Source organism: Diceros bicornis, chromosome 28 (genome assembly GCF_020826845.1).
Source record: "Diceros bicornis minor isolate mBicDic1 chromosome 28, mDicBic1.mat.cur, whole genome shotgun sequence".
Lineage (NCBI taxonomy): Eukaryota > Metazoa > Chordata > Mammalia > Perissodactyla > Rhinocerotidae > Diceros > Diceros bicornis.
Genome location: NC_080767.1, coordinates 32,449,240 through 32,475,325, shown reverse-complemented (window position 1 = coordinate 32,475,325; position 26,086 = coordinate 32,449,240). Strand labels below are relative to the sequence as shown.

At 38.3% G+C, this 26,086-nt stretch overlaps 1 protein-coding gene across 4 annotated transcripts in view; it reads left to right on the top strand.

The window, feature by feature from the left end:
• Window positions 1–26,086, top strand: part of DENND1A (DENN domain containing 1A) — a 502,861-nt gene that overhangs the window by 139,137 nt on the left and 337,638 nt on the right. For all 4 annotated transcript variants that reach the window (XM_058524001.1, XM_058524002.1, XM_058524003.1 and 1 more), the window contains one exon: window positions 10,704–10,823. In XM_058524001.1, the coding sequence (XP_058379984.1) occupies window positions 10,704–10,823 (120 nt within the window). The remainder of the gene's footprint in view (window positions 1–10,703; window positions 10,824–26,086) is intronic.

Sequence of the window (26,086 nt, the reverse complement as noted above, 5' to 3'; positions counted from 1 at the left end):
GCCTTATGAGTGTTATAATAGACTTTGTTTTTCCTAGACTTCAACTTGAAATTTATATCAGCATAGATCTGTCTTGTTTAAAGCTGTTCAGCTATTTAAAAGGCATGTTGCTAAATAATGTCTTGCATTTTGCTTAGGTGGTTAAGAACTGTATCTCTGGGGAAATAAACATTTTCTATAGATTTCTAGACTAAAAAATACAAAATCGTCTAAACATTTCCTTAATATTTGCATTATGATAAACTGTTTCTTGGCGAGGTACAAATATAAGAACTCCAAGATAATTAAAATAACTCTGAGGGTCTTTTTAAAAAGTAAGCCACTGGATAATGGCTTCTTTTTTAAAGTAAGCTTATTTTTAAAGTAATTTTATAAGATTTTTTTTCTTATAAAACTATAATTTACTAACAATATTAATAAAACGACAAAACAATCACCCTAATCTTATTTTCAAGAAATGTCTATTGTGTTTTTCATTACAGTTTAGGCATTATTTTTGCAATCATTTATTTGTCTACTTGATTGCTGTCTATTTGTAATTTTCCCTTAATGGAGAATTGAACTGTGAGATTGTACAAACGTTATATTCCACTTTTAGTGATAGAGAGGTTTTAGAAAATATCATTATAAGTAATAAATGCCATAATGTTTTGCAAGAAAGCTATAAAATGTGCCCATCTCAGGAAGGTTCTGTCATGTATTTTAGTATACCCAAACAAGGCAGGCCTGAAAGATTTTAGTGACTTAGAGTGCATGTGGATAGTATGCTGCTTGGATCTTTTCTATACTTTGTAGTAGCAGTGTCCTGGTTTATTTGGCATAAACCTAAAAATGATGTGAGATGAGAATTGGTAGTCAAAGGAGTTTAAAAGAGTACTAAAATGCAAAAAGGGTACTAAAAAGCAGCTCTGGAATGTTGCCAAACACTTATAATCACTATTTTTCCCTGGTTCTAACATGTCATTTTTTAAGCCAGTCAACCATTGTAGTATTTCCAGACTCGGGCCTTTTAAAATCTTGGTACCAGGCCTGTTTTAGTAGCAGGTTGATGCTCAAAACAGAATAGCCTTAATTTTAAGAGGGTCAGTCTTTGTAAAGACTGTCAATACAGTCTATTCCTTCTAAAAATAGCAAGGAAATAGGGTTTTGTTTAGAGACTTTTAATGCAAACTTCACATTTATATGTATGAATTAGCGATGCATGAAATCTCCTCCAGTCACTTATAAAATGTATTACAAATTATGGCAAGGGCATATTTATACAAATTAATAAAGCTGAAATGTTTTTAAAATGTGGTTAGGTGTTTAACAAAAAAAATAAGAGAATACATTTTTACATGACTTCTTGTTAGAGTGGTGATCTGTTTTGGGTAGATATTCATTAATTGACTTTGTAAGCTAATGTTAGAAGAAATGTGCGATGAGATTAAATCCCCTCCGACACAGACACTCACACACACACACACACACCCCTCTCTCTTTTTCTCACACCACACCCCTCTACTTACCTACCTGTCTTGGTAATTACATTCTGAAATAAAAGAAAAGCAGAGTCCTTTTTTGTCACCAATGTCTGAAGCCTTTTTTTTATTAGAAAAAATATTTTTATTCCAAAATACTTCTCTCCAAACTACCCTCCCCTAATCATGTTTCTCATATTTTTTCACAAAATGATTTGGAACAGAAATGTCCCTTTATGGATATATTTTACTCTTTACCATGTACAATGGTTCTTTCTTGTATTATATTACACACCCTATAGATGTTGATAACTTTTATTGATACAAAAAATACACTTTATTTTGGGGACTATATCTTTTTTCTTCTCTTTCCCCACGTCTGATCGTGGCATACTTTAATATAGAAGGCATAATAATAATGAAGTTTATTTACAATAAATACAAAGGTTTTAATGTGACGAATTTTTTTTGGTTTGTTGTTAGCACTGTCAAATAGATATGCCTAGATTCTGAGGCCCACAAAGCCCCCAGATGTATTTATGATATTGTTTGACTTAGAAAATATGTTAGCATGGGAGATGAGTAATGCCCCAGGTGATTGCTTTCAAAAAGGAAAGCTTCCTAATCTTTTCAGTATCTGTGCTTTTCTACCCCAAGGAACAGTAATACAACTTTCTGACATTTCTGGTCTATATCAAGAGTGGGATTTTCGCAGTCATCATCAAGTCACCTGTTAACATTGACATCTTGCTGTCTCTTGTTGTAAGATTTTTCTTTCTGAAACTAGGACTTATGAGAAATAATAATGCTGGTAGCTCTTCAAAAGAAAGTGCTTTCTCATGTATTATCTCATTTTATCCTCCTATTATAATGGATGAGAACGAGTGCTGTTATCTTCATTTGAAAAACATCTAGGCTGCAGAGAAATTGTGGTTTGCCTCTTAGGCTGTAAGCACAACCTAGATGTCTGTCTCCCAGATGAATGCATTTTCCAGTAGAAAACCTTGTGGGAAGACCAGTCGCCAAACAGAGAGAGAGAGAGGAAAGGAAGGGAATTAGTATTTGAGTTCCTAATTGATTCTAGTCAACGTGCTGGACATTTTCACATTAATACCTCATTTATTCTTCCCAGCAACTCTGGGAGATAGAGGATGGTGGTATCTCTTTTACAAAAGAGCAAAGGAAGGTCCCAAATATGTAGCATTGTGTTGGGTGATATGGAAATGGTATCAGACTTGGAGCTCTGCCCTCCATGTGTTTCTCAGTTTAGTCCAGGAAGTATTATAAAGACACATTAAACAGTATCTATCCAAAAGGAGAGTGAGGTTAGGGAAGGCTGAGATGATCAGAGAAAACTTCTCATGGTGGGGGAGACTTGTGTTGAGTCTGCAAGGATGGCAAGAAGGGGGTAAGTGGAAGGGAGAGCCTAACACCCCATGTGTGCTGAAGAGCAAAGCAGAGGAGAAACCATGAGTGAGCCTAGAGATTGTTCAGCCAGAGCAGATGGAGCCTGCTGAGGAGAGGGTGACATGTATCATGATTGCTTGGGCTTTGCTTACAGGAGGCCTTAAAATGTGTGGGAATAAGATCACAGGATTTTAAAGCTGAAATTCATCTGGTTCAAGCATCCCATTTCACAGAAGGGAAACCAAGATCTGTAGAGGTGAAATGACTTGCTTATGGTCACAACTCTGTAATTACAGAGCTGTTTCTACCCCACACTGTATTTGAAGCTCTTGGTGGAGAGGAGCAGTGAAATGACAGTGCTGAGATCCTGTGTCACTCTCAAAAACTTTTTATGATTATTGATGAAAGTGGTCTCTTTAAAAAAAAAAAAAAGATTTGTACCATTTCATATTGTGGTGCTACTTGCTTGCACTTGATAGCTGGCAACCTGCTTCAGTTAGTCAAAGGATTCAAGAGGCTCATTGTTATGGAAAAGCTATTATTCCTTTCCATGTTTGTGGCTCTTTCAGAACCCAGAAAGTCAGCTACCATTCAATTGTCCTATAAATTATACTGGTACACGCAAATGACATGAGCATGAAATGAAATGACAATTTTTTTTTTTTTTTGTGAGGAAGATCAGCCCTGTGCTAACATCTGCCAATCCTCCTCTTTTTGCTGAGGAAGACTGGCTCTAGGCTAACATCCATGCCCATCTTCCTCCACTTTATATGGGACGCCGCCACAGCATGGCTTGCCAAGCAGTGCGTCAGCGCGCGCCTGGGATCTGAATCGGCGAAGACCGGGCTGCCGCAGCGGAGCACGTGCACTTAATCGCTTGCGCCACTGGGGCCGGCCCCTGAAATGACAGTCTTTTCAGGGGCAGCGGCGTAGTTTAATGATTTAGGATGTAACCACAGATGCAAATGTGGTTCAAACGCTATTTACCATTTTATTATGCATCTGTTATGTGCCAGGCATTGTGCTGTGTTCTCTTCCTGCACTAAAAGGTTACACATTTACAAGGTTGCCATTATCATAATGCCACATATGAGGAAACAGAGGCTCAGATAGGTTCAATAACTTGCCCAAGGCCCCACTATTTGGAAGTGGTAGAGCTGCTTTTGGAACCCACATTTTTCTGACTTCCAATTCCACCGTACTTTTTCTACTATATCACACTGCCTCCATTAGCTCCATCATACCGTAAATAAAGTAATCTTTTAAAAGTTTCAAAATTTATTTCAAAAGAAATATGTATTTATTGTAGAAAAGTAAAAAATTCAGAAAACTTAAGAAAATGAAACCCATGCAAAAAATGACACTAATGCACATGATTAGTATGTTAGTGTATATCCACCCAGACCTTTCCTCTTGTTCCCACCTCTGTAGATTCACCCTGCTCTACTTTTCAAAACAATCCGTTTGGCCCACTTTTGTCCCTTGTTTGTCATCCTTGGTTTGGTCCCTTGGTTTGGTCCCATGGGTGAAGCAGTGCCCCGTGATCATTTTATACAGCTTTTGATGAAGCAGTTGGGCCTTAGTGGACAGAGCACTGGGGGCAGCCCCCAGGACGTCTGGGTTCTAGTTTTGATTCTGCCAGTGACTTGCTCTCTGCTGTGAGGCAAGTGACATCTCCTCTGAGGGCCTCAGTTTCTTTGTGGATAACATGAGGGAATTGGATTAGAGCTCTGCTGTTCCTTATGGTTTTTTTGATTCTCCAGTTATGATTCATTTTGTCAGGCTCACGTAAATGAGGGAGAGGAGAGGTCTCTGTTCTTTCTTAGAATCATCTGGTATGTTTTTCGAGCAGATAGCTGTTGCCTTATGTCTGTCAGTGTGTGACCTACTCTTGGTCTCCAGACATTTTGGGTCAATGTCATTCTTGCCACTTGGATCTTTGAGGAGGGAATGTGAGAAACTTGAGTCTTAGGCAGATGAAGGGTGTGTTTATGGAAGGAAGCTTTGAGGCTCATGTAACTAAAGGTTGGGAGATGTGATAGTTTGATAAAACTTGATTCCTGCCTGACACCCCATATGCACTGAAGGAGGGAAAAAGCAGCTCTTAGGGGTGTCTTGCGGTAGAGTAGATGGCTCAACAGGTAATTGTTAGTAAGCTATAATAAACAGAAGATGACGAAATGTTTTAGTTCCATCTCTCGAATTTTGTAATTTTATAACAATAATAATAATAATTATCATTTTCATTGTGTACCTACTATATGCTAGTTACTTTGTACATTATTTCTAATCCTCAAAACCACTCTGCAAAGTAAGTATTATTATTCCCATTTTACAGATGAGGCTCAGAGACGTACAATAATTTGCCTATGCTCACATAGCTAGAGTTGCATATCTGGGATTCTAATCTCACATCCACACCTTACTGTTTTGTCTTCTCTCTCTCTTGCATCGTAAACTCTGCCTCTATTGAATCATTCCCAATAGCTTAAAAACAAGTTCTGGTATTCCTCCATCTTAAAAATAATACCCATCTTTGAATCTTCATTCCCATTCAATTACTGCCTAATTCTCCACTTCTTGGAAGAGTTAACTATACACTTCAATTTATTCCTCGGCCCTCTTCAATCTGTCCTCTGCTTCTGCCATTCAACTAGAGCTTTTCTTATCAAGGTCATCTGAAACCTCCGTATTGCTTGATTCAATAGACATTTTTTCTCTTCTCATCTTGTTGCAGCAGTACGGTTGCCCAGTCCCTCCTGCTTGTTCTGCCTGGTTGTTGTTCTTTTTTTCTCTGGTCTCTTCTCTACCCATCCTCTGAATTGGTGCTTCTATAGCTTAGTCCTGGGTCCTCTTTTGTTTCTCTGAACTCTCTCCTTAAGTGATCTCATTCTGTACCATGGCATTAAATACTATCTGTGTGTAGATGACTTCCAAATTTATAGCTCGAATCCAAACTTTTCTCTGATTTCCTAAGTCGTACGTTCAACTAGGTACTTGACATTTCTATTTAGATGTTTTATAGGTCTCTCAGACTTAACATATCCCAAATGGAACTCTTGGATCTCCCCCCCAAACTTGTTAGTCATCATTAAATGGTAATATGCTGCTGCCTTTTTACTCCCTAACTCCCAGCCCATCTAGAGGCCTGTCATATGTACCTGCTAGCTCTAACTTGGAACTTTCCACCCCTACCCATCTCTCTTCTCCCTGCGTGAGTTAAGCTACCATCCATTCTCACCTGAACTACTGCACCAGCCCCCTGATAATTGTCTCTGCTTCTACTTCTGCCTTCTTCCAAACTGTTCTCCACATAATAGACCAAAATTTAAAAACTGAGACTAGACTGTTATACTCTTGATTGAAACCATTCACTGGCTTTGCATTGCCTTTACAAAAACAATCTCAATTCTTTACCATGACCTGTGAGGCTCTCTGCATGATCTGGTGCTTGCTTTATCTAGCAACTTCATATCATGCCACTTTCCCCTTACCTCCTATGCATTAGCTGTGCTGGTGTCCTTTTAGTTCCTTGAACATGCCTAGCTCTTTCCAGCCCGAGAATCTTTGCGCAGCTCTTTTCTCTGCCTGAAACACCCAGTCTCCTGCTTCTGAAGTAGCTGCTTTGTCACCTCCTTTAGGTCACTATTGTCATCATCTTTGAGAAGCTGTCTCTGATCACGTTATCTCAGTAGGGCCTTTCTTTCTCTTCCATTTTCTTCTTTGTTCCTTCTTTGGTTTCATATAATGCTATTACAAGCTGTATGCTTTGTGGTACACTTGTTTATTATTCCTCTCCAACTAGACAGGAAGGTCCATAGCAGGATGGATGTTGTATATCCAGCGCTTGTTGCAGCACCCAGTGTAGTAGTTGCTCAGTTTGTAAGATGGACAACTAAACTTAAAAGTGAGGCTGATATGGAAATCCCATTTCTCACTGGAAGATTGGAATCAAACTTTCCATCCCACGTATTTCATGCCATTTAAACACTGAATCTGTAAACAACTTCAAGATTAAGCAAAATGCTGTTGAAGGAGCCTTGAATGGCTTACAGCATTTAAAAGGCAGCATGAAGGTTAAAGTCTGTGGTTTGAAGAGTCATTGCTTTTTTTTCCTTGATTTCCATATTCACCTAGGCATGGGAAGCACAGCTAAGGGTGGGGTTGGCCCTGGTCTCTGGGCTTATTTCTGGAAATACACAAATTTGGTTTCTCTTGCTTAGTGGGAAGTATAGTTAGTCTGTTTAATAAGACAACTATCTGAATTCCTCACATACCTGAGCTCCTTGAACTGAGTTGAAAGCTTCACGAGGCGGGTTTTCATTGTGTTTAGTGCAGCGTGGCAGAATGGAAAGGACTTTAAACCAGAATTGGTTTTGTTTTAGTCCAGGTTACTTTGAAAAAAACAAAACAAAATAACCAAAAAACAACTCTGAGCCTCAGTTTTCCCATCTATAAAACAAGAAAATTGAATGAGATGGTTTCTACAGTTCCTCCCAGCTTTAATCATCATGAAAAATCTCTGATTCCTGTTAAAAAAATTATAGCGTCTGATCCTGCAGGTAAACACAAAAACTACAGCCTTTAAGGAAGCAGACCCTTTTCCCAAAGTCATTTTTATGGAGAAATAGTGAACACTCTCATAGACTACCTCGGCAAGTAAAGAGAGAATGACATTCCTTGGAGATTCAGAACCTTCAAGTTAACTCATTTGACTGCCCTTGCCTGACTTTTAGTTTATTAGAAATTGTGCAAGGAAAAAATATTTTAGAGTTTAATGATTTGGGGCTTTTAATGACTTGTACTTCACCCTACTAGGAATTAAAAAGGTGAATCAACTGAGAATAACAAGTGCCCCTTTCTAAGCTGTGGCACTCCAAAAAGAACCTTGTTCACTTTTTTTTTTTTTTTTTTTGGTGAGGAAGATCAGTCCTGAGCTAACATCCGTGCTAATCCTCCTCTTTTTTGCTGAGGAAGACCAGCTCTGAGCTAACATCTATTGCCAATCCTCCTCCTTTTTTTCCCCCCAAAGCCCCAGTAGATAGTTGTATGTCATAGTTGCACATCCTTCTAGTTGCTGTATGTGGGACGCGGCCTCAGCATGGCCGGAGAAGCGGTGCGTCAGTGCGCGCCTGGGATCCGAACCTGGGCCGCCAGTAGCGGAGCGCACGCACTTAACCACTAAGCCACCGGGCTGGCCCCAGAACCTTGTTCACTTTAATGCAAGTGTGAGCAGCTCACTTGGTCACCCAGGAGGACTACGCCTTGCTGAAAAGATGCAACAGGCAAGAGAGAAAGAAGGCAGACTTCCTTTCTCCACTCACAAGTATTGCGAAGCTTAATTAGGAATATTCTAAGCAAATGTATGATTTTAATGAATTTTAGTTTTCATTCAGATAGTAACTTAATGGCTTGCATTTCTGTTATTAATTGTTCCTACTATGGACCAGCCTTTATACTAAATGCTCATCTCACTTATTCCCAAACATCCTTTGGGTTGGGTTTCTTGTTATTATTCCAGGTGAAGAAACTGAGGTGCTTAGAGGTTAAGTAAGTTGCTAAATTAAGGCCCAGTTAGCAAGTGATTGAGTTGGGATTTGAACCAACTAAATGAGTAATGAATCTTTCTTTGAGCCTATGATGTAGCTAAAAGCATTTTCAGCATTTTTAATGGTAGTGAAAAGATAATAGGGAAATTAATGACACTCAGTTCACAAGCTAAGTTGTGTTTGTTCTGTGTCCTTTTCCTAGAGATCCTGGGTGTTTTCTTGTCGTCCAGTCCTATCAATACTCTTTCCGTCTAGGATGCTTCATTTTAAACATTCTAGAAGTGAAATCAAAGCCTGAGTTAAAATAATAAACACTCATATTTTGTATGATCACATAATAGTATTTCGCAAAAGCATGACCTTATTTGTAACTTAGAATCCTCCTGACCTGTTGCTTTAAATATTTTAATAATACAGGTTTTTCTCCTCTCCCAGTGAGGCCCACTTTTGCCCCAATCACTTTCATTATGTGAGCTAGAATCCTGTTTCTCACACATCTTCAGTTCTCAACCTTGTTAAAATTAATCATATAATCCCCCTTTAAAACATAGTCTTAAATCACCATAGTAACACAGTATCCAAGCTTTATAGATAAAACATAACAGCCATAAGAAGGTAGCGTTTGGTGTCCCCTTGACAGCTCTATAACTTTTATAGAAATGTGTTCCTTCTCCTAGCTTGTGGAAGGTGGAGGGGTAGCATTACTTACACCTGTTTTATTACTGCGTTGCTTTTAAATTGCCACCTTGTTTTCGTTCACCTTCCTAGTTAAAGAAGGAGAGTGGAACACTTTCTTTTCTTTCTGAATTGTTTCCTTATACTCTCTAACCACTCTCCAAGGAATGGAATTATTTCCTTAAATATGACCAGGTTGGGTCCATTGACCTTTTGCACTGGAATACCTTGAAAGTCTCTTTAATTTCAATTTTCTTATGTGGTTTGTATAAGGGAGTTTTAGAAAGGAAGGCTATCCATATTTGAAAACGTAATTCATATCAAATTCAAAGACTCAATAAGTCTGCATGTGGAAAAGGCCTGGTGAACCATGACTCTTCATTTCTACTGACAAGTTATAAAGTAAATTATAGGTGAGAGCATCGATTTGAATATTTTATCAATTTGAGTATATTTTGTAAAATACAATATATGTAAAATATAATATGAGTTAATGAGCTCCTTTGAATAATTCAATGTCAAATTCTAAAATATTATGTTAGCATAAATTTGTTTATTAGAATTTGGAATATTTAGGTTTTTAAAAAAGAACTGAAGCTAACTGGTAAACTGATTTTTAAAAGTGGATTTTAAAACATTTTGTAACTTTTAGAAAAGAGTTTCTAGATTAATCTGATTAGTAATGTGCTTTTTAATTTTTTGAAACATTTTATGTTACTTTTATGTGTGGTTTGCTGATATTTGTGCTGGTACAGGAATTTTTAGCTTTTTTCTTTAATGTCTTTAAAACTTTGTTTCCATTTTTTAGGAAGCACCTTGCATTGTTAAGACATTTGGTATTTATGTACTGTAAAATATAAAACACGTTTCTCATCATTTCAGAAATTATGGACAGATACAGGAATTTAGGAAAGTGACAGCAACCTTGCCCTCTTTTGAATTCCAGCTCCTCCCTTTAGTAGCTCTGTGAACTTAATTCAGTTACCTAGTCAGTTCTTTACTTTCCATTTCTGTAAAATGGGAACATCATCTAAATTCCAGGGTTGTTGTGAGACTAAACGAGATGGTATATGCCAAGTGTTTAACTTTGTGACTGGCACTTAGTGTACACTTCAGTTCTGCTGTTGCAGTCAGTATTATTTTCTGAACTAGAGAAATGATCAGGTGAGCATCATTAACAGCAAGCTGGCAGAGCAGGCTTTGGCGGCAGATAGGCCTGGGTTTAAAATCCAGTTTTTGTAGTTGACCAGCTGGCACCTTAGGCAGTGCTGCTCTAGGCTATTTCCTCATCTATTGCGTGAGGTTAACAAGATGCACCTTTCAGGATTTGATGGGATGATTAACAGGGTTACCTGCCTGAACTCCGTAAGTGGAAGGTTTGGTAGCTACTTTGGTGATGAGGTGGTCACTAGAACAGGCTACTTGCTTTTTTTTTTTTTTTTTTTTACTAGCTCACAGTCTGTTCCCCTGAAGTGTGTAAATTTTAAGTTCATTTATAAAGAGTTCCACTCAGAAAGGAAATGTTACAGGTTCAATGACTTGTTGTGATTAGATACTTTATCAAGAAACTTACTGAACATTCATTTTTCCCTTTGTTCTGTCTTTGCTGCAGCCTCACAGTTAGCCAAGTTGGCCAGAACTTCACGTTCGTGCTCACTGACATTGACAGCAAACAGAGATTCGGGTTCTGCCGCTTATCTTCAGGAGCGAAGAGCTGCTTCTGTATCCTAAGGTAAGGGAGAATGGCTTTGGCTATTGGCTAGTTCTGTGAAACAGTGTCAGCTCTTGTGTTGCTCTTCTGTAATTAAATTTTTCCAGCTGTTCTTTTTATTTTCCTATCTGTTTCCCACAAGTCACTGCACTTGGGGAGAAGGACTTCACAGTGTTGTCCTTGCACTTTAAGTTCTGCAGATAATTGTATTTATTTATTTGTATCACATCCCTTGGGTGGGAAGGGGATCGTTGCTTCTGTGGAGTATGTGGAAGCTGGAGAGTCAGCATGGCTTCAGTTCCTCCTGCTGTTATCTGGAGCTGTCAGAAATTAGCCTGTTAGGCTTTCCCTTGGACATTTTGTGTATGTAAGATTATTAATAAAGTATGTGTCTGTAGCTCAGGACATCTTGCAGACACTGATTGTGTCCTCCTCAAAGTAACACCCTTGCCCTCTTTGGGTCAATGAGTGAGTAACTGTTTCTCAACTTGGCTACCTCTGTAGAGGTTTGAAAAAAGTGCAGAATCCTGTAAGAAGGCTTCCTTAGGGCTTCTAAAACCCCTTCATACACCAGAGCCACACTTGCTTTATGCTCTGTTTCCTCTGCCAGAGGGGTAAGGCATGTTCTGGGGTGGGAGGATGTGTGGAAATCCGATTTTGGAGCTGCTGGCTCTGTGGGCTCCTGCTGGGCGCCTCCTCAGGGGGAAGTAAAGGCATCCCACACACTCTCCTCTCCATCTGCCTCGGTTAAGTAGGTGTCAGAGGGCCTGCCTCCTGTCTCTCTCTGCTCATGTGGCACAGCCCAGGGCAGGACAGCAGGGAGGCGCCCCTGACAAAACCCGGGTCCTCAGTCTTGGGCTTGGGCCTGGGGATAAAAGGCCAGACTCTCTATGAATTCCAGAAAGAGTAGTTCTTTGGCATATTAGTCTCTGCACTTTCTTCTTCTCCTACCAAGAAAGGACCCCCCTCTCCCCCCATACACACACACCCTCACGCTATAGGGGAAGAGGGGCTGACTTTTGAAGTGCCTTTGCTCAATAACTGTCAGTCTGGGCTGCTACTTTTGCATTTCTCGACACAAATATTATTGTTCTTTTTAAGCAGCCAAATTAACTCTCTTCACCAAGCATAGCATCTGTATGGGCGCTAGAGGACAACTGCTGGAAAGACCTTAGGAAAGAGGTACAGCCTGGATGCTTCGTGAGATTAAATGTGTACGGCCATTGTTAAGCACGTCTCAGTAGCCCAGACCCAAGGACTAACTGCCCAGAGTGTTAGACTCTGATGTAAATGATGATTTACTTTTTGATTCAACAATGTTGGTCTTTTTTTTTAGAGAAAATTTTCTCTTCCATTTTTGCCTGATGTTACGTGTCAGCCTTGGCCAGGACACTGCATATTTATATAGTCATTGGGAGGAGATAGGGTTAAACTAAGTTCTTGAAGTTTTGCAGAAAGGTTTTTCCCCCAGAATATTTTGGGTTATGATGCTTCTTCCTTTCAAAGCAGGAATGTGTGTGTTGAGGGTGGGGGTGGGGGTCCCTGAACTGGCACTATCACATTCATTCAGCAAATTTCTAGAGTGAAGAACTATTTATTTAAAAATTTAAATTTAAAAATTGCTCTCCTCTGATTCTAGCGTTTGACTTTGTGTGTCTGTATGTAGGGTCATGAACTTGATGTTTATGAGAAGCTAGTTGAATAGCCTTCATGTTGTTGTCATTTAGAATGAAAAAATAGCAGCAAATGGTGTGTTTTCTATCCATTATACAGCTTGGAACTATGGAAAAAAATCTGGTGAGTTAATTCATTCATTTGCTTGTCAGCCCTTAACTGAGTAACTACTATTAACTAGTCTCTGCCCTTGAGGAGTTCCCAAGACTAGCTGGGGAGATGGATGATCATGCTGCTGCATACTACATGTAATACATAGAACGATCCCATGGCATAGTATCTTCTTACTGTTGATGTTCTAGTGCCAGAGGATAGTGACTGTGGTTAAAAATAAAGAGTCCTATAAGAATTCTGGGACATGCATTTCATGAGTATTTAACATGAGGGGGGAAGCTCACTTCATCTTATCCAGCTTGTGCATATATAAAGGGCACACACAGTGGCACTTGCCCTGTGCTTGGTTTGGGAACGTTGCTGGGTTGAGACTAGCATATGAATGGAAGTGTCTACTGTTAACCCTGGATGACTGGTTGGTGACATGTCCGATGGCGAGTGGAGAGGTCTGCCAAGAGACACGGATGCAGTTTGGGTCTGGGTTACTTATTAGCATTGTTCTCTTTTGCTGCTTGGTCTCCTTGCTTTTTTCAGATGCTTTCCCTTTAGTTAACCTGTGCGTTGAGGTCCAGTCACCAATTTCAATGTGCTCTAGAACCCAGTGCTCTTGCTCAAGTCTGTTCATAAGCTACCTCTACTTTTGCTTTCCATTTCTTCTCACAAGGGATATAGCTCCCAGAGATGTCATCTGTACAGACATGGCCTCCACTGTTCCAGGATTTAGCTTCTTAGGATCACTTCTTCTCTGCTCTCTCAAGCTCATATGCTTCCTGGCTAATACAAGCCACTGGACCTTTCTGCCTTCACACATTTACCCATCCTTCCAGACTCAGCATAAGCACTTCCTCAGAGCAGTCTTCTCCAGGCAGAGGTAATCACCCAGCATGCTTTGCATACTTCAATTACACACTCATAAGCCTTGATCATCCTTTGTCTTTCTCCTATTGGACAGTTAAGTCTTTGGGATAAAGATTGTGTCTTAAGCAACTTTGTATCTCCAGCACTTAGTATAGTGCTTGACTAAGATATTGTGTGCATGGCTTTCAGAGACAGGGAAATGCATTCCATTTGAATGGAAGAACAGGGCACTAAAGGCTCTGAGTGGGAGGACGGGCCTCGTGGGATACCAGTTGAAAGAGAAAATATGAAATACAGTTATTTGCAAGAGTATGGTTCATATTACCAAACTTATTTCATATTAGTTTTAAGACGTGTACCTTTGAATCTCACGGTGGAGATCCAATGTTGAGTGACAGGTATTGTGTCTGTAAAGGACTAGGCCATTAGTATTACAAAATTTAAACTTAATTTCACAACAAAAGGTTCTTAGACATCCTTTATACAATCTAACTTATTAGGTTCATTGTTAAGGATATTGTCTGTTCCTCCCCACTAGAATGTAAGCTCCACGAAGGCTGGGAATTTGCATTTGTTTTGTTCACAAGTACACCCAAAGTTTATTGAAGAATATCTGCACATAGTAGGCACTTAGTAATACTTGTTTTAGGAAAGAATGAATCCCAGAGAAATAAGCCCTGTCTTTATTTTTAAACATTTTTTAAAAGTTGGTTTGAACTTTTGTCACCAACTAACCTTGGCAGAAATGTGGTTGTACTAGAGTATAAACAAGTCTCATTAACACAAATACCATGGTATTTAAAGTCAAATGCATTGTTTCCTCCCATGGTTGACTAGTTCCTTCTATTAAAGCATTTTACTTTTTCTTGAGATTCACCATAATATTATTTAACTAGTTGCTGGATAATAGTTAATATTAGATTAAAAGCACCAGCTAGGAGAACAATAGTTATGGGTAAGTTAGTTGTTCTTCATTATAGACTCAGGAATGTGAGAGAGTATTTTAGCATTTTCAGGTAGCACTGTCTGAGTCTGATGTGGTATAGCTTTTACCTCTGGCATCTTTCAAACATCATAAAACAAAGTGACCTAGAACCAATATTTTTTCATGGCTTTCAATTTGCTTAGATGACACATGCCCCATCAAGGCTAAAACTAAAATATGCTATTTGTAGCCAACTTCTGATTTTGGATGAACAGAAGGAGCATAAGAGTTCAAAGTCTTAACTGTGTTGTTAGGGGGGTAATTTATGGGAAATGTGTCATACAATAATTAAATTTCTTTACTCTTTATAAAGGAACTTTAAAAATATTTGTGTTCTACGATTTTCTCCTTTATGTATAGGGATCTTATTTAAGCTCTTGAGAAAGCTGAGGAACTATCTTTATACCCAAATAAAACTGTTCAGAACCTATTATACATTTTGGGAAGAAATAACTTGTTTCATCAAGATGGTATCTAAAATTATTTTAGTTTAGTGTTTTAAATTTATATTCAATTAGTAAGTATTTTAGTACCTAGTATATACCAGGAATGAGCAATGCATAACACTTTGTCTTTGGCCTTTATTTACCTCAAGGTCCCTTAAAATAGACATAAAGATCTAGCCCTAGCTCCCCATGTGAGAACCTTTCAAATGTCATGTTCATCCATGATTTTGATGGGCTGAACTTTCTGAACTTGGTATTACAAACTGAGAACCATATGTACTTTTTGTTCTTTACCAAATTTAAGATTGAATATGCTTCTGGGTGCAGTGTTCCCAGGCCATCGCTGATTTTGATACCCACCTCCCATTTCACTTCTGCTGCCTTTACTGCCTTAGGAGCCACTCAGTCTTTGGGAAGGACTATGTAAACAAGGAATTAAAGTATAATGTGATAAATGCTGTTCGAAGAAATACGTATGTGTAAGGTTCTTTGGGGTCTTAGATTAGGCAGTGGCCATCTCTGGCTTGGAGTAACGGGGAAAGTGTTGCTGATGGTTTCCAGTTAAACTGGGTCTTACAAAATCAATGGGGTTTGCCTGGAGGAGAATGGGAGAAAAGCTCTCTAGGCAGGGAGAACTGGTGTACAAAGGCCCAAAGAAATGAAAGGTATATTAAGATGAAAGAATGATGAGAATTCTGATGCAAAGGCAGTAGCAAAATGTGATGCCATAAAAGTTTTGGGGCCAGATTATGAAAGCCCTTGTGGGACATGCTCAAGATTTTGAATTTATCCCATAGCAAATAGAGTACCATCAGATGGTTTGGGGCAGGCGTTAGAAATATTGATGTTCGTAGACCAAGGGTAAAGTGGCTTTTTGTACATGAAATTGCTATTTACACATGCTTAGGATTTTCTGGTTATTGTTAGAAGGAAGAGTAGCATCCTGATTTAGACTGGAATTTTCAAGCCTCTACTTTAGTCTTTTTTTTTTTTTTTTTTTAAACTAAACTTAATGAAATATGTTCCTGGGCCCTCGGTTGGGAGTTACTGTCCTTCTTTCCATGCGAGTTGGCATATGGGCTTGTGTTTAAACATTAATTGTGTTAAATGAGAACCATCTTTCTTCTGCAATACTTTCTAACTTAATGACAGGAACAACTATTGCATCTTTTTTCATCTGCATTGTACTCATTTCTACTATAAACACCGAAAAGCTCAGTCTTCACGGAGAAAAAGAAGCTAGAAGTAATAAGAGTCTGGTTTTAGGAACTTTGGCTTCTCTGTCTAACTGTTCCAGTGTTTTTTAAACAACATATATAGTTCAGGAGAAAAATCAAAGGACTCTTTCCTTAGGCAGGTGCGGTGGCAGAAGCCCTTTTGGATTGTGTGTTAGCTGCTTTAGTTTAAAATAAGTGCATGGGGGATGGGGAAGGGAGTTGAGAAGGAAGGCTGCGGGGACAGCTCCCAGATTTTTACCTTGAAAGCAGGTGCTGCTGAAATATTCCAGAAACAGATGGAATCTCCTATTCTTGTTTTAAGCTCCTATTTATGGTTGTCTCGCCTGAGGGTACCCTGCTATACAAAAATGCACAGCCTGATGTTTGAGGGCAGTTTGGGCATCAAAGCTGGGGCCCTTCTGGGGGAAATCAGCCTTTCTTCCCAATGCCTTAAATGCCATTTGGGAAACCTGGATCTTTCATACTATTTAACAGAAAACTTCCCTCTGCTATCCCAGTGTTTCCATCTCTCTAGAGCTGTTTGATTATTTTTTAATTCCTCCTCTTAAAAGTACGATAGGCACAATGTTGTTTTCTAGATGGTCAGCTGGGAGAAGGCCCAATTGCTATGGCAGATAATAATTCCACCCATGTGGGTCCTGGCACATGGTCTGTCAGAAGCCAAACCCATGGGATGGGGCCTGTGGAGGCTCTGGTTAACTAGGCTGGGGGCTGTTTCTGAGATCCTCAGTATTTTGAAAGGCTTACATGGGGGGTGTGCTCATCAGAACATCACTTTGTGGGAGGTTACAACTTTTTTTCTTAATTAAAAAAAATGAAGTGGTTGGGGAATGGCACGTGTTTCATTGCCACACAGATGCCTTCATGCTTAGAAACATATAATCCTCTGGGGAGCCACAACTCAACAATTGTACCAAGCAGTACAGTTTAAAGAAAATCACCTTTGAAAAGAAGAAAGGGAAATAAATAAAGCTACCCTTGCTCTCCTGGCAGCCTGCTGCTTGAAGGCTGGGAAGCTGGACGGTTGGAAAGACAGCTGTGTCTTCTGCACCGGCAGCCAGCCGTGGGAGGACGCTTCTTTTCTCCTCCTGGTCCTTTTCAAGGGAAACCAGCCTGGCTCAGCCTTTCCTCAAGCAACCTGAGCCTAGGGTTGTGGGTATGTGCAACTCAAAGACTTTAGCTCAAAGAAATTTTTCATTTTGAGACTAAGTTGAACATTATAAGAGACATGGTATTTTCTTACCCTGTTTGGAAAACAGAGCACTTCCTTTTCTTAATGCTCATGAAGCTTGGTACAGGGAGCAAGTGGAACCACCCTAGGAACTCCAGGACTGCACTTTTGTTTTTTTTTTTTTTCCTCACACCTCGCTCATCTTGCTACCTCTAGCAACTGCTGCTGATGGCTAATGTTGTTAAACAGTTTTGTAGATGGATAGACTAAGTCAGGACAACTCACTACAGAGGATTTGGAAGAGAAGGGGGAAGAATTGGCATTTATCAGCATTTATTTAATATGCCAGGTGGCTTATATAATTCTCACTTGTTCTTATTGCAACCTATGAAGTTATCTCCATTGTAGAGATAAAAGGGTTGCAATTGAGAGAGATAAAGTGATTTGCCCAAGATCTCACCAGGAGTAGGTAAAGGAATTTGGTTTGGAATCCAAAATCCAACCCAACGCTCATACTCTCAACTGCTTTGGGCTTATTTCCAGTAATTTTCTTTTGGCTCTGATTCAAAACTTCAAATTTTATTTTCTTGCCACCAAAGCAACTTTTAGAAGTTTCAAAAGTTTATTCATCTCTCCATATATATTTAGTTAAAAGAGCCATGATGGTTAGTTTGCAATCATACAATGATCTCAGAGGTGAGCTTAAAGACCTCTTAGAAATAATACACTACAACCCACGTTCATGTTATAAATGATGAAAATTCCCTGAAGAGGGAAGGTTTTTGTCCCAAGTTCTTTAGCTGGCTAATAGCAGTCTTACAACCCCAATCCAGAATTTTGTCCAGGATATGGCAATGATTTTCCCAATTCAGGAGAATAAAACTCAAGGTTACCTGAGACTAAGGTTTTTCAAGACTTAGTAAGCTCCAGTTAGCATCAAGGACTCACATTCCTTTTTGGCCAGTGTCGTTGCAATCTGTGTGAACAATCCAACCATATGATTATAGAGTAAAGAAGATGATCGTTTGTGTTTAAATCTGATGTAAGGTGTGTTTGAATGGAAAACCAGTAAAACTGAGCCTGCCTTCTGAAAGAAAGAGTCTTAAGAATTCCATATGAAGGACCCTTTTAGGGAGACAGATAAACATTCTACAGGAGAGGCCAGTTGGTGCTTTTTGGTTGAATTTGAGTGTCAACAATTTTTCTTGGACCTCCTTGCATGTAAACCACTTACCTACAACAGCAACAACAAGCAGAAGGCATTTATTTGAGCCTTATCTTTGCTTTTCCCTGGGCAGGAGGTTGAAAAGAAAATAACTCAATATGGTTCACACCTCAAATTGCCATTGGGATCTAAGCTGCACTCTTATTTTAAGAGCAAGATACATTGGGGCTGGCCCAGTGGCTAGCAGTTAAGTGTGTGCACTCCTCTTCGGTGGCCTGAGGGTTCTCAGGCACGGATCCTGGGCGCGCACTGACGTACTGCTTGTGAAGCCATGCTGTGGCGGCGTCCCATATAAAGGAGAGGAAGATGGGCACAGATGTTAGCCCAGGGCCCGTCTTCCTCAGCAAAAAGAGTAAGATTGGCATCGGATGTTAGCTCAGGGCTGATCTTCCTCACCAAAAAAAAAAAAAAGAGCAAGAGAGATTTGTGACTACAAAGAGGAGTCTGAATTGAGGTTGTCTGGCCCTTCCAGCGATCAGTTTTAGGAATAGTAGGAAGCCTATCATTTCTGCCTCATGGAGAGGCTCCGGAAGACTGAGGTGATAGGGTACCTCTTTACGTCATTTCAAACAGAAACAACATTATGCCATCTGAAGTTTGAAGATCCCACAATTCGGACAATCAGTTATGAGCCTCTTATTTTTAATGGTATCTTTTGAGATTATGAAGATATACTTCCTCATTAGAAAAATTTAGAAACTTCAGAGAAGTAAGGAAAGCAGTCTATCATCCAACGACTCCGATAATGACAAGGGGTATTTCCTTCCTTGAATTGGGATCATGCTGTAGGTATAGTTTTGTATCTAGCTTTCTCACTTATTATATTGGAAGCAACTTTACATATCATTAGATGTTGTTTCCCGAGAATGTTTTTGACTGTATAATTTATTTGTGTGAGATGGATTTATAAGGAAGAAGCTCTTAGTAATCTGAAAAAATATTTCTTGCTAAGACTTAGGTTCTTTTTAAAAAATGCATTTGTTATAGTGAATTTGTCATTCAGTTAATTACTTTGGGATTTTTGTTACAAAAAAACAAACCTCAATTACTTTTTATCTTAATGTGTAAGCTATTACCCGATTCTTGACAATGAAAAATAGTTATTAACTTCTGAAAACAATGAGTGTAAAAGTATGGAAGTAGTATCAAAAGTGATAGTTAAATCAAGTGTTAAATAATGTACTTAGTTTACTTTCCCTTTCCATATTTCACTTTGTACATTTACATCTTCAAAGTAAGTAATCCTTTTTGTTAGCATGAGTTGTATTGTAAATTGCAAAAAAACAAAACGTAGCATAAAGGGAATACTTTTAAAGTTAGATAGCAATATAAATTTTAATTTTTGAATATATTACATTCTGAATGAAAACAATTTACACATATCTTAAAACTTTATGTGGAAACTTACAGGATTTTTAAATGTTGTAGATAAAATTAAATTCTGTATTGTAGTATGCAATGGAAATTGAATAGGTTTTTATTTCCTCTTCATGGGACATGAAACTACCAGTAATCTTCAGCAAAACCAAGGGCAATTGTTGTCCTTTAACTCAATTCACAAGTGTTAGACTGTCACTATGGAGGTTTTTAATCCCTTATCTATAATACAAAGCAATATTTATTACAAAATTAATTCTGAGAGACGTCGTTTATGGTTTCTAATCCATTCTGTTTCAGATGCCTTTGAAGTAAAGTAGGTGGAGCTTTGTATGTGGGGTTAATTGTCCCATTGTTCATTTATTCAGTCTGGTATTTTAACTAGCTCTTTATGTGTATTAATGAGCCCAAAATGCAGCAAAAAATGCTTGGCTCTAAAAACTTGACATTTTTCAAAAACTTATTTAAAATTGTGGTGGAAAAAGAAGTTGGGTGAAATTCAGTGTCCTGTAGTTTTTTGCCTGGGCTCTTAATGACTGGTTTCCTTTTTTTTTTTAATTCTAGTCCCATAGGAAAACAAGAAGTCTTTGGTAGGATTAAAAAAAAAAAAAAAAAAAAAAAGCCGCTGCAAACAAAGACAACTCCAAGCCAAAACGACTCTAAAGAAAGTATATTTGCTAGTGTCCAGTTTTCTGCTGAGCTAGGATTTTTTACTGTCACCTCTGTAAAAAAATATTGTAATTTTGCTTACCAATTCTCTAGAAATTTTTAGTTTGTACTTTTTTTTTTTTTTTTTGGTATATGAAAATATGCTAAATGTTGATCATCCTCATTAAGTAAAGATAACCATTGTTTCCTAACCACTGGAAACGATACTTGTTTTTAATATCTTTTTTTCCCACTCTTTATTAAAATTCCCCAGAGATTATAATTTAGATCTTTTTATTTGAAGAGATAGTTGAACTTTCATGTAGTGAGACTCCCTGAACTTGTCCTTTTCTGAGACTCAGTACTTGTTTTATAATGGAAAGAACATTGATGCTATATTTGAGGTTTTTGTCTTCATCTTAAAAATTGCATTTATAATAAAAAAGAAGTTTTCACTTATCCATCATTTATCTTTGTCTCAGTTACTTCAATGGTGAATTGAGGATAATACTAATTCAGAATATTGTTGTGAAGATTAAATAAAACAATGAGCATTTGATAAAGTTCTTTGTATATTATATCTACTATGTAAATCTTTAATTACAATCATGTGCCTTCCTTTTGGAAATTGTAAAATATAACCTGTAAATAGAAAAGTGCATTGAGTTTGTCTATATATATACACACACATATGAATATATATATTTATATATACACACCTAAGTACACACAATTATATAGAAAATATCCATGTAATCACCACCTAAGTAAAAAAATCTCCAGCACCCCAGAATAAGTTGTTTCACCTATGTATGCATCCCTAAATAATATGGTATAGTTTGTCTGGTTTTGAACTTTGTATGAATTGAATTACACAGTTTGGAATTATTTTAAGTCTTATTCGTTTTGCTTAACTTTTGAGATGCATCCATGCTGTTGCTTATAGTTGTAGTTTGTTTTCTTTGCTATGTGGGGTTCCATATTGTATGACCATACTACAGTTTGCTCATGCATTCAGTTCTAGGTGGCCATTTGGGCTGTTTCCAATTCATGGCTTTTATGAACATTCTTGAATGGGTATCCTGGTGCACACAGGCACTAAATTCTTTGGTGTACAGTCATGGGTCACTTAATGATGGGGATACATTCTGGGAAATGCATCGTTAGGCAATTTTGTCGTTGTGCAAACACATACAGTATACTTACACAAACCTAGAAGATAGAGCCTACTACACACCTAGGCTATATGGTGCTAATCTTATGGGACACCCGTCATATATGTGATCCATTGTTGACTGAAACATCATTATGCAGCGCATGACTGTATAAACCTAAGTGTTGAATAGCTTGGATAGTTGAATATCATAGGATACGTATATCTTCAACTTTATTGGATAGTGCCAAATTGTTTCCTAAAGTGGCTATGCCATTTTACAGTTTTACCAGCTGTGTGTGAGCATTCCCGTTGTCCCATACTACCACCACTTACTCCTTGCTTTTTAAAGGAGACATGCAGCATGCTCTTCTCCTTTCTCAAAGCCCATGAGATCTAGGTATTGTGCTTCTTTACTTCACCAAAGATTAATCTGGCCTCATTGTCTGAAGAGGCATTGCTGGAGAAACAGGCAGTCCCTGGGTTGTGAGAGGAAAGTTTATCATCCCTGAAAGGGTAAAATGAGCTACAAGATGGCATGGCATAAAGAGCATGGTCAGAGCAGGGCTTGAATCCTAGTCCTGCTGGTGTGGAAGTGTGCTTTTGGGTGCTTCATTTACTCTTTTTGAGCTTTAAATTTCTCATATCTACTTTTTTGGTGAGGATTACAGATAATATAGACAAAGAATCTTGGTAGGGTATTCATTGGCACCTTACAGCATTACACAGTGCAGGAGTTATTAATAGAAGGGTAGACCAATTGTAACATACATGTCATGGTCACAGATGTGATTTGGGTGGGCATGTACTTAATCAAGTCTACATGAGCCTGGTCACATCAACTTGAAGATGACACTTGGTCACCATGAGGTGGGCACTTACACACTGTTGGTCAGGGTGTAAAATGGTCCAGATGCCTGGAAAACAATTGGCAATATGTATTCAAAACCCTTCAAATTATTTCCAGTTTTGGGAATGTATTCTAAGGAAAACTCAGAAATATATGTACAGATACATGTTTGAGGATGTTTACTGTAGCATATAGAATGAAAAATTAGAAACAATTTATGGAGGAGGATAGCTAAACTTAATTAGATACCATGCAGCCATTAAAATTATGTTTTGGTGATTATTTGTTGACATGGAAAACATCTAGGACATAATGTTATGCACAAAAAGCAAGAGAAGAATTTTTATATATGATATGATCTCTATTTTGTAAAAAACTCACAGAAAAAAAAAAGACTGGGCAATTAGATACCAAAGTATTAACAATGAGAATAGTTAGGTAATGGGATCATGGGTGTTTTTAATTTTCTTCTTTGTATGTCTTTAATGAAGTAATTCTTCTGGCAATTTTATCCTGTCAAGCTCAATCCAAATATTCCTTGCACCACAGTTTACATATTTTTTAATTTGGAAAAATTATAACTACCTTTATAGAGCACATGATTCCAAATATAGCATGCCACAAACGGTAGTGATTTAACTACTGAAATGATGACTACACTCTGGTGTGTGTTTGTCTCTCCCTAAGTGTGTGGAATGGACTTGAGCTCTGGAGTCAGACCTGTGTTCAAATTTTTATTCTACCACTTACTAACTATAGGAATGTAAGTCAGTCATGTCACTTTTCTGAGCCTCAGTTTCCTCATCTGTAAAATAGAAACTACTTCCCGTGGTAGCTCTGAGGATTAAGTGAGATTTTTGGAGCTCAATCCAAAGTAGTTATTCCCATGTTGCCTTGCAAGATTTAAAAAGACCATCGGTTACAAAGCACACCATTGATATAAAAACAGCTTGTCGGGGGAAAAAAGGCTGTTAAATTTTCAGATTTAAATTTAAATCAGATTAAATTTAAAGGGTATTAAATTCTCATATTGATTCCAAGCAGCATCTTGATTTCAGAAACGTTAAAAGTGAATAAGAGTTCACCTTAGTTGAGATCTGTCCTGTAGATGATCACTGTTCTCCACTCACCTAGTTGACCTTTTAATTTTCTCAGAAATTTCTATCTTATTTGTGTAAAAGCACTAGAAACCTGTTCCCAGTGCATGCCTCAAACCTGCTTTTTATGGCCTCAGGATCTCTGTCATAACCCGTTTTATGCTTTCACAAACGGAGCCCCTGGGGAGCTGTCTGCACTTTTCAGTGTGATCCAGCTGAATTCCTCCCCTTCCCCACTCGAGCCCTTTGATTTGCCAGGTTTTGTTCATCTACCCCAAGGATGGACTGAGATTGCTGAGCACGGCCTCTCTTGTGGTGCAAAGTGAGAATTGTTTTTAATTGAGCAGAAACATGTGGAAGGATCAGGAATATCTCAAGGGATTACAGAAAAATTCCAAATTTGTACTACTTACAGCTTGTGTTTAGAACAGGGTCTGCTGGGAATAAATGTTAGTTAGTGTGGCCTGTGACCTTAAAAACTGTTGACATGGACTTCAGCCAGAAACTAGCCACAGACCTCCTTTGTTAAACTCATTCATAGCTCCTTGAAAACTCTAGTCAGTGAAAGTTGCCAGCTCCAATCTAAGCATAGCCCCCCCCTTTTTTTTTTCCCATGCTTTGGAAACAGAGGACGCCCCTTAACCAGCAAGCCTTCTTTAATAGGACTACATGGCCTTAAACGCAATTGGAATTGACAACTTCCTGGCTTGGGTTTGCCAACTGGCAGGCCTGTGAGGCCGAGGGGACAAACAGCGTTGGGCCGCTGTGCACTTGTGTTTGTGTATGTGCAGAGGAGACTGAACTCCAGAGCACTGCGATACCCCTTCACTCTAGAAGCAACACTCTGGCCTGAATTGGCTACATCTTCCAAGTATTCTGACTGGAATAGACAATTCAGAATTATCTCTCAATATAAGGAAAAGAGAAAATAACTGCCCTTTCTTTTTGATGCTGATGATCCTGTCCTTTCCCTTCTCCCCTCAAAACCCTTGATTTAATCTTCTTTTCATCGGTGTTGTGTTGCTCAAATATAGAATAAGAACTTGCAACTCAGATTGAGGACTTACTGGTTTTTTTGGATGGTCCTTAGCACCCACCCACCCTGGAGCTTTACTTAATAAATTTTAGTTTCTCAAGCTGAAGGGGCAGTCAAGATATTCTCTTCATTTTACTTACTGAGGAAACTGAGGCATGAGGGGGTTAAGCAGTTTCTTCTTCCCTGCTCTCGAGCAAAAGGAATCATAAGAAAAGGCCTTGAATGGTTTGCTGCCTCTGCAAACCAGCATAGTAATTGAGACTAGAAACTAATATTTTCCCTAGTTCTTGTCTTTAATCCAAAGACTACATTATCTGAATTTAAAGACAGGGAGGCAAACAGAATATTTTGAAAAAGTGAATAAGTTAATCAGACTGAAAAGCAGTTATTCTTCTCACCAAGTTTATTTATTTGGATACTGTAACATGATGATGGTGAGTAGCAAAGCTATCTTAGTTGTCGATTGTCATCCTGAAATAAACAATCATATCAGTCCACATCTCTTTCTGCTTAACCGCTTGTTAAATTGTGGTTGTTGGAGTATAATATTTATTTCCAGTTGAAATGCCGTTGAAATTGTTATTTTTAACATAAATACTCTGGCAGACCTATCACTTCTCAAAGCTGCTGAGGTTTGGCATGATTTCAGCCAGGCATGTGTGAGGAGAAAAAAGGAATGTCACATTGGCCTAGGAATCAATGGCACATTGGCCTAGGAGTATGGAAACTTTGAAAAGAAAAAATTATATAATTTCCTAGAGACTTTACAAGAATTTAGATGTAATAAAGAGAGAACACGTAAGAGTACCTCATCTGTACTAGGTGCTCCATAAGTACTTGTTGAATGAATAAAACTGGTGAAGGAGCTTATTTCCCAATCTCAATATTTGCCTGTTCTCACACACACACACACACACACACACACACAATTTCCCTTGCTCAACACCCTTCCCTTAGAGCATTTATGCCTTCCACAGGAAGTAGATGATGTCTTCATGTTTAATTACCTAAAGTTCTAAAGTAAAGCTTTTAGATTTAGTCACAACTAAATTCAAATTGTGACTTATTAGCCATGTGACAAATCAAATCACTTGACTTCTGATCCTCATTTCCCACATCTATAAAATAAAGATAATGAGACCTACTTTGTAAAATTGTTAACATATAGGTAAAAAAGTTATATAAAACACCTAATTTAGAAGTTAACAACATAGAATTCTTTTTTTCAGAAAGGAACTTATTATTTTCATCATATGCTTCTCTCCCACTCTCTATCAAAGGGAATCATAAGAAAAGATCTCAAATAATTCGCTGCCTCTACAACTCTTCCCTGATCGTTCAGGGAGTGTAGTTATTCTGTAGACCAGCTGAGAGTGAGTGAAAGTGTCCCAAACTCTAAATAGAAAATCTTT